The sequence below is a fragment of the Ursus arctos genome, chromosome X (genome assembly GCF_023065955.2).
Source record: "Ursus arctos isolate Adak ecotype North America chromosome X, UrsArc2.0, whole genome shotgun sequence".
NCBI lineage: Eukaryota > Metazoa > Chordata > Mammalia > Carnivora > Ursidae > Ursus > Ursus arctos.
In genome coordinates this window covers 119,470,944-119,488,494 of record NC_079873.1, presented here as the reverse complement: position 1 = coordinate 119,488,494, position 17,551 = coordinate 119,470,944, and the positions used below count along the sequence as shown (strand labels likewise).

General features: G+C 47.2%; 1 protein-coding gene across 3 annotated transcripts in view; it reads right to left on the bottom strand.

Annotated features, from left to right (window-relative positions):
- GPC3 (glypican 3) overlaps positions 1-17,551 on the bottom strand; it is a 406,719-nt gene that overhangs the window by 99,183 nt on the left and 289,985 nt on the right. For all 3 annotated transcript variants that reach the window (XM_026520618.4, XM_026520616.4, XM_057315054.1), the window contains one exon: positions 1,991-2,111. In XM_026520618.4, coding sequence (XP_026376403.1) covers positions 1,991-2,111 — 121 coding nt within the window. The remainder of the gene's footprint in view (positions 1-1,990; positions 2,112-17,551) is intronic.

Sequence of the window (17,551 nt, the reverse complement as noted above, 5' to 3'; positions counted from 1 at the left end):
ACATGGCAGCCCTCGGCGCGCTTGTCCCCTCTGCGGTGCTTCTTGTCCTGTTCTGGCGCACCTCGGGCCTTTCTCTGCTTGTGCTTCCCCTCCAAGGAAGCTATGAATACAGAGGCTTCGACTTCTTGTGGATCCCAAAGGCCCCGGCACCTGGCCGAGCACATAGTAGGTGTTCCTTCAGGTCCACTGACCAAAGAGATCTGTTGACACTATTCTTCTTGTAGGATTAGGGGCACAGTGATGGAGCCTGAGAGTTCGGCCTCACCCATGTGCATGTATATGTGTGTGTGTTGGGGGGCCTCCAACCAGTTGAGTGGAGCCACTCAGACAGAGCTGGCTAGAGATAATTTGGAAATTACTCGGAGGACAGTGACCGCTGTTGTCCCAGCCTTACACGTCCCTGTGCTCCAAACCCTTCAGAGACGCACGCTGGGGAAATCACACTACATCTAGCTTTGTAGAACCTCGTGAGGTTGTCAATTCACAGAAAGAAGGAACTTTTCGGCAACGCCGGCCATGATCATGTGCTCAGCAGCACTAACGACTGTTTATTAAGGGCTCACTGAGTGCAGCGCACTTTACCAGGCACCGGAGGAGTCACTCCCAAGCGTGCTGTAAATACTTTCGCAAAGCCATTTGCAGTGAAATATACCACCATTAGAAAGCCCTTCCAAACATTTTCTAAGAACCACAAAAATGTCACTGCTAACCTTCGTATTAAAAAATAAAACCATGCCAGTGTCTTCATACACAAACCTCTGTCCCTGCATAAGGATTTTAGTTGCATTAAGTTCTTTCTAAGCTACAAATAGAAGTCACTGGTGCCAGGGCCCTCCCACCCATGGATCACAGAGCAGGAACACTGTCACTCTGGTATACGGTGGCACTTTTGGTGGCATTTTTTTTAAAATTGTGGCCGCAAAGCAATCACAAGCAGATGGTACAACTAACTTCTATTTGTGTCCTAGTTACTAAACTCCTCATGAGAGGAAAAACTCTGTGTACAGGTCAAGGGAATCTGTGGGTGTCTCTGTGCATGGCAGTGAGTCAGAAGTTGGCAAGGGTGCCATGAAGCTGGTCTTCTAGTATCTTCCTAGTGGGAGTGAAAGCTGATACACAGCCCCGTTGGAAAGCAATTTGGAAACACGCATTAAAATGCTCATATCCTTTAACCTGATAACACCGACATTTTAAGAAAATGATCTAAGATCGGGAGAAGGCACCATGCATGAAGAGGTAGCTTTATTTATGACGGTAAAAAATATGAAGCAATCTCAATGTCCAGCAAAAGCAAGCTGATTAATTATGATGAATACTTAAAGAAATCTTAGGCAGCCACAAAAAATGATTAATATGAAGACTGGAGACAACATGAAAAAGTGTTTCCAATATAGTGTTAATTTTAAGAACTTTAAATCACTTGTGTAGTTCCAATTATGTAACAAGTCTGTGTGAGTGTGGTTTTCTGAACAAATATTAGAAAAGAAGAGCTAAAAATGAAAACAGGTTAGAGTACTGGGATTGTGAGAAATATTTTTTCCTCTATTTTCCAAGCTTTCTCTATTACAATATTATCTTTATAATTTAAAAGTGGGGTGAAGGGGTGCTTGGCTGGCTCAGTTGGAAGAGTGAGTGACTCTTGATCTCAGGGTCATAGGTTCAAGCCCCACGTTGGGTGTAGTGATCACTAAAAAAATAAATAAATAAACTTAAAATAAAAATGGAGTGGAAAAACAAGGGTCAGAAGTCCTTTTTAACAGAAAGAATCTTTTTTTAAGTTTATTTATTTGAGAGAGAGAGGTGTGTGCATGAAATCACAAGTCGGACACTTAACCAACTGAGCCACCCACGCACCCCAACAGTAAGAATCTTTGAAGAAAATGGAGAACGGCTGCCTGTCCGAAAGCCCAAGAACACAACTGGAACAGCAGACACTGTCCATCCCTTATTTTTTTCCCCCATTTCCATTTTTGTTTGGTAGACCACTTACCTGGTTAATGTGCTTCAGTTTGTCAATAATTTGACTGACCACTGGCTCAGGGCCCTTCATTTTCAGCTCATGGAGGTTGAACTGATTTTTCATGCCATTCCTCGCTGCCTTCTGGCTGTATCTGGAAAGGGGAAGGTGAAGAAAAGGTTGGTCACACGAGGGTCCCAAGCATAAGAAAAGCTGACTATACTTGACGACGGTGGTCAAGCTGACCACAAGCTCTCTTCAGCCTTTTAGACCACGGGATGGCCTATGGTGCAAAAGAAAAACCGCTCCACATAGAGTCTATTTGCAATGGAGAACAGTCAACATTCAACAAATATTGATTCAGCATCCTTTTTTTCCCCCCAGGAGTTGGGGATACAACAATGAACAAGACAGACAAAGTCTCCCCTCTTATTGTGTTCTGGATCCAGTGTGGAAGAGTAAGGGCCAATGGCAACTCAGAGTGATTGAGAGCTGTGTCAAGGAGGTCCTGGGTCTTAGGGGAGCACACAGCAGGGACCTTAACTCCAAGTGTGCTTTCTACTCACTGGAAAAAGACCCTTGTATGGTCTTTACCTCTTCCTTCTCCTCCACTTCCTCCTCCCACCATTTCCTGTAGGCCTTGGAGTTGGGTTTCTTTTCAGGAGGCATTCCCAAGCCATGTGCAGTATAAATCTGCCTTTGCCTTACACCCTTCCCCCCCATTACAATAGGATAGTTTGGTTGAGGGCAAATTCTTGCTTCTTTTATTTGTATTTTTAATTACAAAAATAATAATGTTCATTGTAAACAATTTAAACAGCACAGAAATAAAGAAAGCATAAAGTAAAAGTTCCCCTATCATCCTATCCTTCCAAGAGAGAAGCATGACTAACAGTTTGATATGTATTCTTCTAGGGGTTTCCACACACTTTTACTAACACATAATTCTTTTTTTTTTTTAAAGATTTTAATTATTTATTCAACAGGATAGAGACAGCCAGCAAGAGAGGGAACACAAGCAGGGGGAGTGGGAGAGGAAGAAGCAGGCTCATAGCGGAGGAGCCTGATGTGGGGCTTGATCCCATAATGCCGGGATCACGCCCTGAGCCGAAGGCAGACAGACGCTTAACCGCTGTGCCACCCAGGCGCCCCTACTAACACATAATTCTAACTCGAATTGGGAGCATACTAGTCATGCTGATTTGCAACTCTTTAATCATTTAATATGTATCTTGGACATATTTCCATGTCAGAACATAAGTAACCATCTTGCCCTTATTCTACATCATAATTTATTTGTCCAATCCCTGATGAACAATGGAGTTATCTCTAAAAATTTGCTAATCTAAACAATGCTGCAAAGAATATCCTTGTATACCAATCTTCGCACATTTGCGTAAATGGCTATAAAGGATAATTTCCTAGAATTTTGTCACTTCGTATTCCTTTTTTTAAGATTTTATTTATTTATTTATTTGAGAAAGAGAGAGAGAGAGTGCGCGCAAGAGAGAGCACGAGCAGGGGGAGGGGGAGGGGCGGAGGGAGAAGCAGACTCCCTGCTGTGCAGCTCCATCTGAGGACCCTGAGATCAGGACCTGAGCCCAAGGGTGATGCTTAACTGACTGAGCCACGCAGGCACGCCTCACTTCGTAATCCCAAATTATGACATGCAGTAAATAATTAATAGTACTGTATTTTTGTACAAGGCAGTTTCTTATCATTCAGCTTACTTGAGCTTCTCAACCACACTGTGACAAGCGTAGGGTAGACATCTCTATTATTTATTACCAAAAATTCCACAACTTCAGAAGATATTGATGTGGGTTTGTTAGGTGTTCCCTTCCATGATAGAATGTATCTGCCAATATTCAGGGCATGCTTTGGAAAAGACGTGTGGTAGCAGAGGAGGTCAGGAAATCTAGTTCTGACTCGCATAATTTAAAGTCATCCTATGAAAAGGAATATATTTTTAAAAATAATCCCTACATCCAACATGGGGCTCGAACTCACAACCCTGAGATCAAGAGTCGCAGGCTCCTCTGACTGAGCCAGCCAGGCACCCCATGAAAAGGAAAATATTTTGTAGTAAAGTTGAAGAGAATATTTGATTGCATTTCTTCTGAAATGATAGCCTAACATATTCCGCTTATTTAACTTTGAAGATTAGCGAATACACAGATCACGAACCAGCAAACACCAATGGCCTTTGGGGCTATATTCAAGAAACGCAAAGCCGCATTCTTTATTGATATATCTTGTGGCAATCAGCTTACTAGCCTCCTCTTTTATGTTCATATAATGCTGTTTAAATACCATCTCCCTCCTGATGATACCAGCAACCTCATCGTGTCTTTCTTTGTACCTACTGACGCCTGAAGCAGAGACCCTATTCACAGATAAAGAAGTAAGGCTTATTCTAAGTCTTCTGGAATGAACTTCAGGAATGTGTCCCCAGAGACGTTTCCGTGCGCTTATTCATATCGAAGCTTGCCGGCCACTTTTATGTCTGTTCCTACAAAACAAACGTCTTCCTGAAGACTATGATCCTTATTGGAATAGTGTAAAGACATCTGCCAACGTAGCGATTTTGCCCTATAGTCCCTCTTCCAAATCACCTATAAATATTAAATCAAATTAGTCCCCCAGCTGATCCCTTGCAGCCCTACTGTATTCTTTCCCGCCATCTGGAAAAGTGTCCCTTTTGCTCTATTTTTTTTGTTTCTTATCTCCAATATAAGGATCAGGAGCCAGGACAAAACACTGCTCTCCACTCCCATGGTGACTCAATTTTTTAAAAACAGCTTTGGGTTGAAAAGCTTGCCAAACTTTTTGAAAGTTGAAATAGCATCCACTGTTCCGCTCTATCCCCGTGCTATTTAAATCCTCAAAGGACTTCAGCAAATTAAGCATGGTTTCTGGTTACAGAAGTGTTAGGAAGAGCTGGCCTGTGGCTTCGACCTAAAACTTGCCTTTATTTTCTGTATTCCGCAAAGCAGAGACCCAAAGTACTGAGCCAACTGATTCCCACAGCTGCTAAATTTTCATGGCACTGTTTTAAAACGTTGCGATCTCTTTAGATGTCTCAATACCTCCCCCACACCCTGATCAGTTCTGTTTCCCACCTCTCTACCCTGACAAAATACAGAATGGAATCTTAAAAGCCATGAATGCTAAATGGAATATCATGCAGACGTGAAAAGGACGAAGTTGATCTCTATGTGTTGACACAGGGCCAAATCCAGGATACACTGTTGCAGATACGAGCAGTGGTCAAGACTGTACGGTGTGATTCCATTTGGGGTAAAAACAGGTCTGCAGATGCATGACTCTCCTGTACTTTATATGTGTCCAGATAGACGCAGAACATTTTTAAGAAATGGAAATAGCAGTTATATCTGGTGAGCAAGGGGAGATGTTAGGGAACTCTTAATTTGATTTTATGTTCTTCCATATCTTGTACATTTTTACGTCTTTATAATAATTTAAAGTTTAACGAGTGAAGTTTTATATAGTAGTTAATTTTCTTAAAGGCAAAAGAGAAAACAAAAGGAAGGGAAAGGGAAATTAAAAGCAGGGCCTGTGGGAAATCCTTCTTCTTGGTAAGAGTTATGGTGGCCATTACTAGCAGCACAGCTCGAAGGTGACTTCTTAGGACAGAATGCGTATTGACAGAACGCAATATATATGATGTCACCCCAGACCGCCTTCAAACCTCAGATGCTTATCGTCACGTCGCCAACTCTGCTTCGTTAGGCAAAACCCAGCCTATATGTTTTGTACTCTTCAGGGCGGTAACGCCAACCCACCTACCTCAAAAGGACGGTAGACCAGCAAGGCTGTGAACATGAATGCACATTCGTACGAGCACCTTCTCTCACAAGGAGGCAAATAAGTCATTCAAGGGCTCTCTCGCTTTCTCTGTGGGTGCCTAAAGCCCCTTCCTGAAAGCGCTGAGGGCATCCCTGAGCCACTCTGACGTATCCTGACCTGTTGGCCTTGTGTGTAACTGTATTGTGGGGAGCGCCCCGAGTTGTTCGTGTTCCTCTTACGTGCATTCCGTTCACCAGCCCATAAAATCTGGGAGGTCTCTGAAGGCAGAGGCTTGGTTAGTTCTCTTTTGTACGACCCAGAGCACCTTATGGCACTTACAGTAACAAGAGCTGTCAGTATCGAGTGCTTTCTTGGTGCCAGATACTGTTTGAAGCTCTAAGAAGAAAAGACATGCAGCATCTCACAGACTTCTCCAAACAACCCAATGAGATAGACACTATTATTATCATCAGCCCTTTTCACAGATGAGGAAATAGAGGTACAGAGAGGTGAAGTCACTTGCCCAAAGTCACACAGTAAGTTGATACCAAAGCTGGAGTTTGAAACCTTGTGAGTCCATCTCTAGCTGCCTGTGTTCTTTTCTTTTAAGGTTTCCTTTTTCAAGGCATCTCTACACCCTATGTGGGGCTCGAACTCACAACCCCAAGATCAGGAGTTGCATGGTCCACCCACAGAGCCGGCCAGGCGCCCCTAGCTGCCTCTGTTCTTAACCGCTATGCTGCTATTGCTTCCTTAGAAATCGTCCAGACCGACTAGGTATTTGCCATTTCCTCACCGCACTGCTCCCCATAGGAGACAATTCACAAGCTCCCTGTAACGGTCCCCAAGGCTCGGCACAGGGCACGCAACAGCGGTTCTCCTCACCTACTCAGCAAATTCCTGGGCTTGCCCTTTAAAACCCTCAGGGAGAGCCCCGTGTATGGAGTTTCTTCTCCCAAACATAGATCCAACAGTATTGCTATTCAGGGAAATATTTGCGTTCTTGGGAGATACGGTATTGAGGTCAGAGAAATAAATAATCCACCACACCACCGCCACCACGCCACTAGACAAGCACCAAAGGCGATCTGAAAATTTCTAAGGACAATAGGAAAAGGAATGCAGGAGAATGTTGTGTTTAATGCGTCTCTGCCTTCGTCCCCTTGGCTATCGCAATGTGGCAGATGTGATGTGCCCCCTCGGGGAATTTTATGAACATGCACGCTCCGCTTCAAGCCCCGGGGGGACTCTGTTAGGGGTGTCTCCGTAGTTTTTGCATTAATTAAGTCAGCATTTCATTTCCACTGGCTCCCTGTGTTCCACGGGCGTGTAGGGGTCATGAGAGGCTCTGAACGAGGACAAGCCATCACAGCACGACCCTTGTCCACAGACTGCCCAGAGCGCCAGGAACGGGGACACTTCTGGCCACGGAGGGTCGTAATGATGAGTTATCTACTTAGTGACACTCATCTCTAATTAGATTAATTGTCCTCTCTCAGGAATTCTTCTTTCCTAAAGCTTTGACATGGTTCTGGCAATGAATACCAAGCAGCGGAGGAAGAAAAATGAATAGAGAGAAGTTCCTATCTCCAGAATTTCAAGTTTGCTTAACTGGATATGTTACATGTGATCTAAGAAGTGTCACCTTTAAGTATTACATGCGGTGTCTTTGCCTTTTTCCATCCACTCTGGGATCTGCTTAGCCCAAAAATGACTGCCATAATGCCAAGAAATCCCTACTTGTGAAGTGAAAAGGGGGTCATGCTTCTGTTCAGGCAGATTGGTCAAGGCTGGGGGAGGAGGGGGGTATCGGTGCAAAAGCCATAAAGAGAAAAGGAACCTAATTAAAACAGGACATCTGGGCATGCTTGTCTTGGGACAGTCGAAGCAAAGAGAGCACTTGTAGAAGAGGAATAGAGTCAAACAAGCGTAAAATGGGCGATCTTTTCTTCCCATTTCTGTGCTGGCTGAGGCAGCAAGGGTGTAGCGGAAAGAAATCAATGAACTCAAATGTAGAAATCGCTAGAAACGGAAACACCCTTAGGAGATCATCTCGCCCAATGCACTCCTTGCTAGGTGAAGAAACTGAGACCCAGAGAGGGGCTTTTCTACCAGCACAAGTTGTTAGTATCACAATCGCCCCTTTAGAAGAAAGTCTGTTCTTTAAAAGGTCCCTTAAATGCACCCTGCTGATTTCCAACATTGCTAGCCCAGATATAAGGCAGGGGGACTGCTAGAAAATTCACTTTCCTTCTTCCCCTAGGCATTAGAATGGTGGCAAGTGTTTGAGAGCAAGTCTTAGAAGGACTAACTTCCCCCCCAACCCCCAAATATGTGATTTTACTAAAGTTAAATTTGCTGCCAGGTTAGACGGAGACGCTAAGTTACAGAGCTCACATTCTCAGAGCGCCATCTTATGGAAATACTGCAGTATTGCATGCAGCCCCTGATTTATCAGCTCGTTTCTTTGGAAAGTGCTCCAGCCACAATAATCACTGTGGAAAAATGGGATAATTGAAAGAGTATAAATAGCTTTAAAAACAAACCAGAACACAGGGTAGAAAAACCATCTTGTTAAGAGGCCTAAAAAATGTTCTTTCTATCCAAGATGCAGTCTTAATTTCCATAAATGAACAGAAAAATAAAGCAAAGGTGAAAATAGCTGAGTTCTGTAAATGCATTTAATAAAGATAGCAACAATTTGCTTCTTATTTATTTATGCACATATTTAAAGGAAAATCTTTTCCATATTTGTCAGCACAGCAGTACCACTTGAGAGCAAATTTCAACCAGGAGAGTGCCAGAAACATATATCTACCATACTCCGAGAATCCCCTCTGTTCTCAAACAACAGCCTTTCAGAAATTAATTATGAATACATTTCAACAGCCAGGAAGTAAAAGCTAGAGAAGAAACCGGAGAGATGTAGATCCATTTTTATCTCATTTAGTGGGCATTAGCTATATAAGGGAATATTTGTATTAGAATCTGTTTTTCACCTAGTTTCAAAGCTCCCCGTGAGGGGTGGGGGGGGGACTGAAAGATTGGTCTTGGAATATACTCAAGAAGTCATTTAAACCTAGAGAAGCAGAGAATATTTTCCAGATGGTGAGGAAAGTGTGAGAAGTTGAAAATCACCCGCCATGGGGAGGAGAGTCTGGTTGTGGGGAGCAGCCCCCCACCGAGAAGGAAACGCAGAGAGAAAAGGCTGATGATGAGGGGATCACCCGAACATTGGTGCAAGGAAGAAACTCTGCAGAGGAACCTCGAGGTAGGGAGAGAGAAAAGTAAATAAGGAAGCCGAAGTGAGACTGCGGGCTAGGCAGAGCCCGGGGTGTGGGAAGGCCGGTGAGGACTGCCTTCTGGGCTTGGAGCCCGACCACCAGCAGCCCGGATGCCAGGCCCTGGCGCAGGGTTCTCTGGGGGGGGTGTCCTTGAGGGAGGACATATCAAGGAGGAGAGGACTTCGACCCAGTTTCACTCTTACAAAACCAGAAAGAACTATGTAATTCAGAAGCTCGGGAACCGGGGGTGGGGCTGTCACAGGACAGCGTGTGCGGTGGGGATTTATTATTCAATCACCCCGAACTCATTTATCAAGTCCTTCTAGACCAGAGAACTAGCCCAGAAAACCAGATGTTTTCTCGTCCCACTGGAGTTGAGCCAAAAGGAAATGATCTTTACCTGTTTTTCAGTTAGGTTTTTTTTTTTCCCAGTTAGATTTTAACTCATGGGAATGAATATCGGGGTTGGAAAGAACCCTCGAAATCATTTAGTCCGATGCCCTCCACTTACAGATGGGCAGCCTGGGGCCCAGAGAGGCCAAGCGTCCCTGCAGCTGTGACTTGCACAGGGCTGTATCGCTCCCCAACAGAAGAGCCGAGAAAGGAGTCAGAGAACGGGTCACCGACCTCCACAGCCCGTGACGGCATTGTGGCAAAGCAATGGATGGTCAAAATGGTGATCAGGAATTAGTTTGTGAAATTCTGTTTAGTAGACGAAGTTTACCAAGACCACGAGTACATCCCACAGTTTAGAAAGGCCGCGTCACGTGGCCGAAGGAGCACCAGCGTTGTCATCGAGACGGAGGTTCCCAAGCTAGTTTCCACCACTCCCTGTGTGCCTTTTGACAAATCATGAAACCCCCGCTGGGCTGGAGTTTCCTCATCTGTAAAATGGGGATGATGCCACCTGCCTTGTTAGGAGGACGAATCGATAGCCTGAAAGCTAGTAAACTGGGACAACATAGGCAATGTGCTGAGAACAGTGCCCAGCACACCCAGATGAGGGCCGCTCTTACCATGCGAACGCGCTGAACATGGTGTCGACATGCGGTCAGTGTACAATAAACATTATTCGAAAAGGATTTCCGGAGGGAGGATGAAGAAAGTCAGGGGAAGCTTCAGATTGGCTCACCCCCGCGCTGAAGACACCCAAAGAAATGGAAGCGTCTAGGTTGTAAGGACACCCCAGCTAAGGTCCAAGTCCAAGCAGGGCCACCGATGGTGTAGGATTAGGGAGGAGTGAGCAAGGCCAAAAGCAGCCAACGCTTTCTTTCGGATTGTGATTGAGCAGTGACGTGTGCGTGGCTAGCTTCCAGGGGACAGGGCCTCTGGGGGGAGGGGGAAGGGGGACTTAACCGGACAGGACTTCAAATTGTTCAAACTTAATTGTCATCCGCTGAAGAACAAATCATTTCCTGAGGCCCAGGGCAGTGACCAACTTGGGGTGTCAGAAGCCCAACCCACTCACTTGTCCCCCCGCGTTTCACATTGCTCCTCTCTGTGACCCAAAACTGTCCGCTCCCACTTTGCAGGGGTGTCACAAGTCATGAACTCAGCGGCTCCTGAAAACACCCACACGCTATTTCAAATCACTCTCCTGAGGACACCGCTGTGTCCGTCTCTGCTCTCCGTGGGGTCCGCAACAAACAGCCATTCTTCAACGCAGTGATCTGCAAAATGAAGGCTGGGACCCTCAAAGTCGACCTACAGTCACACTTCGCTGACCAGTCTGAGAGGCAAGCACGTCTGGGTTAGGGGAAAGGGGGGCTTCTTTTCTTCCCTCGTGTTGTGTTTCAAGCATGTGCAGTAACAAAGGGAAACGTCCTCGGTGTTGCTTCGGGTGTCCCACTGAACCTTATTAATGACCCCCCAAAGATCATGAGGGGAGGACACACTGCGCTCCCGTGAATAGGAACCGCCGACATACTTGAAAGGAAAGCTCACTATTCCTGTCACTGTTTGCCTGTCAGTTCCTCTTGTCTTGGCCACACTCATGTGCAGGCCTCAAAGCCTTCAATGTACAGGATTAGGCCTACCCAGATCCTGAGCCAGTGGTGACAAAGGCAGGAAGGCGATCACTTCGCTGACTGGCCTGTCAGGCCCCAGGCTGTGGAATTAGTCTTGCACCTCAATGCCGGTCTTTCTTGTTTGGGGAGGGAACCCCAGAGGTTCAGGCATGACTTCCTCTTGCCAGCTAGATTTCCCTGGGCTGTGCCACCTGAACTCTGTCCTGGTTTCCTTGTCTGTCTTTGTCTCTGGGTCAGTCCTCTGCTTCACCCCGTGTCTGGCATACAGTAGGCAGTCCATAAATGCCTGTTGAACTGAACGGAGACTGACCGCCTCACCCAAAGTTCAGGTTGTATGGGGGAGACTCTAACCTTCCCTGCCCAGGTCTTGTCAGCTGTCTCCCCTCTGGGGCCTCCTCCCATCCCCCAATCTGCAGCCACGGAGAACCTGCCTTACGCTGGACTTCTGTCTGTCCGGGCCTTGCCAGGAAAACCGGCCACTGTGTCCCGCCCCCTAGATGGCACCACTTTGGAAACGAATGCCTACCTGGAGAAAGGCAGGGTTCCTTCCCTGGGCCCCAGTGAATATCATTATTTAGGTGGTGGGTCACTTCCCACCTGGGCCAGCCAGACGGGTGAGTTTCCACAGCCCAAGCGCCACTCCTTCCAGCCTCTGCCCCATCCCCCATGGACCAGGCAGTGCGCGTCCACGCCAAGCCCAGCCATCATACATACCACTAGCAAATCAATCCTTCTCCGCGTGTAAACTTCAGTTCGCTTCTGAGTCTAAATTAATGTGATTCTACTGCTGAGAAAACCCATCTTCCGATATACCTGTTATATTTCCTACGGTCAAGGCAGTAACTTGGAAAGTTTCAGGGGTGTCTGGCTGGCTCAGTCAGGAGAGCATGAGACTCTTGATCTTGGGGTTATAAGTTTGAGCCCCACATTGGGTGTAGAGATTATTTAAAAAAAAAAAAAGTTTCAAATCTGATGGCGAAGTTTCTAGGTTCTCGGTTCTGGGCATCAGAGAAAGGATTTGCCATCTTCCATCAGTAACAGAATGCAAGTGCTGTCTACTCAACACTTCCCTGTGAAGCATCTACATAGCCCCGAGCTCAGCCACAACCCCCCCCCCCCCCGCCCCCCGGTAGCTGGAGGTCCCGAATTTTCCAATGTTCTGGTCCACTATCTCTAATCTGGACTTCCCATGAAGCCCAGATCCTGCTTTTGGCTGTGGCAAACCTGGTCCTCAGCAAATGAAATCTTTGCCTGGTGACCGTGTTGGATTTCCCAGCAAATCTGTGACCTAGAGTGTAAAGCTCTACTTCTTCCTGCCCCACCTACACACACGCCAGCCTCCGTCGAGACGCCCAGCGTGCTTGGCAGAGGGTGCCGCGGGGGCTGATGGGAGGTCAAAGGAACCGCCCCCCCAAGAATACAGTGACTCGGCGTTAGACTTGCCCAAGGACACTGAAAAGTCTTGTCTGCAGAGAGTGCAATGGCTCCTTCTGCTGTCTTCTTCCTTTAAAAGCATTCCCCGAGCCCCCGAATCCAGGCTGCAGTCAGAGCCCCGGGCTGGCAGGAGGAAGCACAGTCCGTAGGTCTGCTTGATGGAAGACGGTGGCACTGGTGCCCCCCGGGCAGGGGAGCTAGAACAGAGCCCCTGAGCACAGGGAAAAGGGCCTACCATTTGCCAGCGTCCGACGATCAGAAGAGCTGTGCCCTGGGCAGATCCAAGCCAGGCACTGCCACTCTCTGCTTGCCAGCAATAAAATAAAACCACACAATCACAGAGGAGAGGAAAGGTGAACGGGAGTGTAAACCACCCCCACTCCGACCGCCCCGGTGGCTGCAGGTGCCGTCAGCGCCTTGACTCTTTGCACCTGCCCGCCTGCTGGAACAAGCGGCCCATTGTGTGAGGCTGGACGCACAGAGGTACCACGCAAACGAGAGGGGACTCTCCTGACCATAAAGTCGATGGCATTCCAGGAACACTTTACTAAGCCAAATAAAAGTGACTGTAAAGCACTTGGTAAACAATAAAACGGCTACATAAATAGTTCATAAAAGCTCACGGCAATGCACACAAGGACAACTAGGTCAAAACTTAGCCTAGCTCTCTAGCCCGGAGGGTCTCGGAGAGAGCGAAAATTGTCTCCCTCCTGCCGGTTGGCTCGGCCACTTTGTATTCCTCTGCTCTTACCTGCCCTTCAGCCCTCGGCACTTCTCTCGATGGAGCTCCCCCCTCACTGATATATCTCTGTGCTTAGAGGGCTTCTCATTTCAATTCCAGGTGGTTGTGTCAAAGACCATTTGGAGCAACAGACAGTGAATTCCATTTCTCTTGCTCAGAAGCCCCTTTGGGGTTATGTGGTACTATGGCGGGAAACATTTTCTTTAAGGTTTAATTATATGAATTTCACCCCAAATTCTCCAATATCAGAAACTGAGAACAACTCCGACAACATCTCACACAGCCACCCCACCTGCTTCCCTGCAGCCCCAGAGATACCCAGAGGAGTCAGACAAAGAGTTCATTGCCATCCTAAGGAGAGTGCTTATACCCGGGGGCTCCTTTTGAAGCGCTCTCACTTTGGTCTGTTTGGGAAGCCATCAGGGAAAGAACTGGAAATTCCCAGTCATCAAGACGGCTTGATGGCTTTCCTCCTTGTTTCTGACTCCCCCCCCCTCAAATATCCTTGTCATAGGATCTCAGAGCCTGTTAGAACTGGAAAGAGCTTTCAAGGTCACTCTGTCCAGCTCCTTCATTTTATAAATAAAATAAAAAGCTGAAGGGCTGTGACTTGTCCAAGGTTGCACACCGGGTCATGGTAGACCTAGGAGCTAGGCTGGATGGACTTCCAGCATTGGGTTAAGAGGGTCTCTTCTTACAAGGGCTCCCGAGCTCCAGAGGGGATACACCGGTGATGGCTTTACTACAGGAGCCATGTGTGTAGACATCGCGTGGAGGGGGCTAACCTCGGAGGCAGACAGGGATTTGAGAAGCAGGGCAGTGTCGTGAGTAGAGGGGCACAGACTACCTGAGCCTGGATCCCATCCCCCCAGTGCTGCGGCCTTTGGGTAGCTAGCCTCATCAGTAGAATGAGGGTAATAATAAACATCCAGCTCGGAAGGCCACTGTGAAGACAGCTCAGTTAACGCCCACGAGGTGCCTAGCACAGTGCCGGGCACATGGGAAGCACCACAGACATGCTAGCTATGAACGAGCTTTAACCACTGCTGCTGTCTCAGTCCTACTTTCTGAAGTTTGGCCACAGCCTCAGATAGGTTTTGGGGGGCACAGGGAAGACAGACGGGATCAACATGTTTCAGGGAGGAAATGGTAAGAGAAGTTCCAAAGTGAAGGCGGAATGACCAACAGAATGGGTGAGCGGCAGGTGGCCCAGCCCGCCTTCATCCCTCCAGTGGAAACCCCCTACGACTGCACCTTTCCTCCACACTTAGGGGCGTCCCGAGGCAGTAGGTGACCCGCTGTCTCGCTTTGCCAGGGACTGAGGACTCAGAACCTTCTGTGCCCAAAAGGAGAAGTCTCGGGCAAACTGGGACAAGTGGATCCCTGTAGGGGCCACAGCGTGTTTGCTGTTTGGGACTACTATTTGTTAGGGCCAGAGTGCAGAGGACTGCTGCTAGATGCTATCCACTGGCATTGGCAAAAGCTGGGTTACCCAGAAGCCATGTGTAGCGATTTTTTAAAAGACTTTATTTATTTACTTGTTTTGGACAGAGGGAGGGAGAAAGAGAGAGAGTGAGTGGGGGGAGGGGCAGAGGGGGAGAGAGTCTGTGCTGAGCGCGGAGCCCAAGGCAGGGCTCGATCTCACGACCTTGAGATCGGGACCTGAGCCAAAATCAAGAGTCAGAGGCTTAACCGACAGAGCCGCCCAGGTGCCCCATGGGTAGCCATTTTTAATGGGACTTTTCTCCTATCTATGAAGGGAGGGGAAAAAGCATTTCTTAAATAAAAGGATTTCAGCAGGGGAACCTTAGCCTATTTGAGGATGACGGTCTTTAGCAGGACGTTTAACCAGTAATAGGCTCATTATCACGGATTCTTATTTGTTTGCTTTGATTCGCTGATGCAGGCTATCTTTCTCTAGGTTCTATTCCCAGGGCTGTTATTACATGTGTTTGAAAGTAATAAAACTACATTTATTGTAAAATGGCTGTCACTCAGACTGTTCATTAATTTAAACCGATGCTACCAATCCCTCCAAGTATTTTCTTATCCGGGGCCAACAGGTTTCTTCAGCACCATGGACTGACCTGTTTAAAAACAGAATTCTGTGGGGATAGGTGGATTTATTTCAAGAAAAAAAAAATTAAAGGTAATGTCTCTGGAAAGATGCACAGAGAGAGAGAGAGAGAGAAGACACCCAGGAAGCTGCTAGAGCATTTGTAAGGAGAGCCTGGTCGTGCTGTGTTAATTAGCCAACACACAGTTCCATTGATTCAGGGCAGAACCTCCCGCCATATTTGGTCTATTTTTTTCTACATTAATACTTAGTAAATGCAGGGTGCTTCATAATTTTCAAAGATATTTCAAATGCATTTTCTTATTGGAGGCTCGCAGCAACCCCGCAGAGGTAGTAAGGAGGAGGCATTCATTTCACCATTTCACAGGAGAAGACAAAACCCAGAGAGTTGAGCCGCGCACCCAGAGGCGCACAGGGATAGCACGGGGGAGCCAGGTCTAGAACTCAGGTTTGTTTAGCCACGAGAATGTTCATCGATTCACCCACTGAATTCAAGAAGCACGTTTGGAGAGGTTACTCTGTGGCAGGGGCAGCTAAGCAATGAGGATATGCAGGGAGAAGGAGCTAGTAATGACAGACATGTGTGAAAATCCCAACACACGGTAACTGCGGCCACCCTAGAGGGGCACCCAGGTGCTGAGGGGTCCTAAACCCAGACTAGGGCAGGGGGCAGGAGGATTCAGGCTTCTCAGTAGAGATGCCATTGAGTTAAGGATAGGTAGGGGTAAGCCAGTCCAACAGCTCTTTTTCTGGCCCCTTCTAGAATAGTCCTTGGCTTCACCCTCTCTAGTAGTAGTTGGAGATTGAGTGTTCGGCTTGAGTTCTTGTGGAGCACAACCCTCCTACCTGTCCCTCCTATCCAAAGCTGATGTACCCCAACCTCGGGTGAGGACAGCTGAGTCTGGCTCGTGTGGAACAGAGACACCTCCCAGCTCTGGGCCCGAAGCTGTGCAAATGAGGGGCTCGAACCAGGCAAGAGTTAACGGTTTGGGTGGTTTTTAAGATCACCTGATGTGGGGATCACTAAAATATGAGGGGGCAAAGAGTAGGAAGCTCCCGGGACACTGGAGCCACCAACTAGCATGTTTCCTTCATGGGGAAATGCAACTTCATTATAAAGGCGACAAAGTCAAGGATCAAAGCCATGCTCATGTAAAGGAATAAAATTCATTGGCTCGAGAAGTTGGGAGATCACAACTGATTTTAATGATCTCTCTCCTTTTCCACACAGGTTAAGCCAAGAGTGACAGAAAGGACATTAGAGCCTTGGGCAACTTGACCTGACCTGCAACTAGACCTGTCCTGGTTTCTAATGTAAGTAATTGAGGAAGATTCCCGTGTTAATCACAAGTAGGAAATCCTAGGAGGAGCTCTTAAAGCCGTATTTGCTATAAAATGCAATATGCAGGGAGGAAGGCCAGCCCGGTACCTCGCCTTAGACGCAAATCTCTCTCACTTGCTGTCCAGTGGCCTCGAATGCCCACCAACTAGGACCAAGGCACACCAACCAAATGTGCACCAACTGGGACCAAAGATGGAGTTTGTTTTGTTTTGTTTTGTTTCTGAAGAAAGGAGAGGAAATAAGTTAAAAATGAGAGGGAGTGGGTGAAGCCATCTTCCTGAAGAATTAAGCAATGGGTCCTTGAATGGAGCTAAACTCGGGCCCAGCTCCAGCGATCTTCCAGTGAAAAAATTGCAAGGGCCTTTCTATAGGCTTCTTTCCCTGAACCACAGAAATCGTACCTACCATTTCTTAAGGGCCTACTGTGTTCCAGGCGCTATACTCGGCATTTCACCATCCCTCTGAGTCCTCTCAACAATCCATTAAGGTAGAAATGATCAACTCCATTGTACGGATGGGGAAACAGGGACTCGGGGAAGAGAAAGAGCTAGTGTGCACTAGAGCAGAAATCCAAACCCAGGCTGGCGGATGCCAAAGTTACGCGCTTAAACACCACTACGCTGGGTCTTGTGATCGCCATATAATGGTGACATTTGCCTCTGTGTGCTTTTTGTTAACCCCCAACTGTTTGGCTGTATGTCTCTCAGTACAAGTTATCAGAAACGCAAACAATATTGTGCCCTTGCTTAAGTATAGGAGGAAAGGACAAAAACATGGAGAGCTGAGCTTCAAAGGCTCCACCAAGAGCTGGTACTCTGGGGGAAGGAAAGAAGGGGCACCTTCTGGTCACTTCCTGCAGCCTGCAGGGGAACAGAATC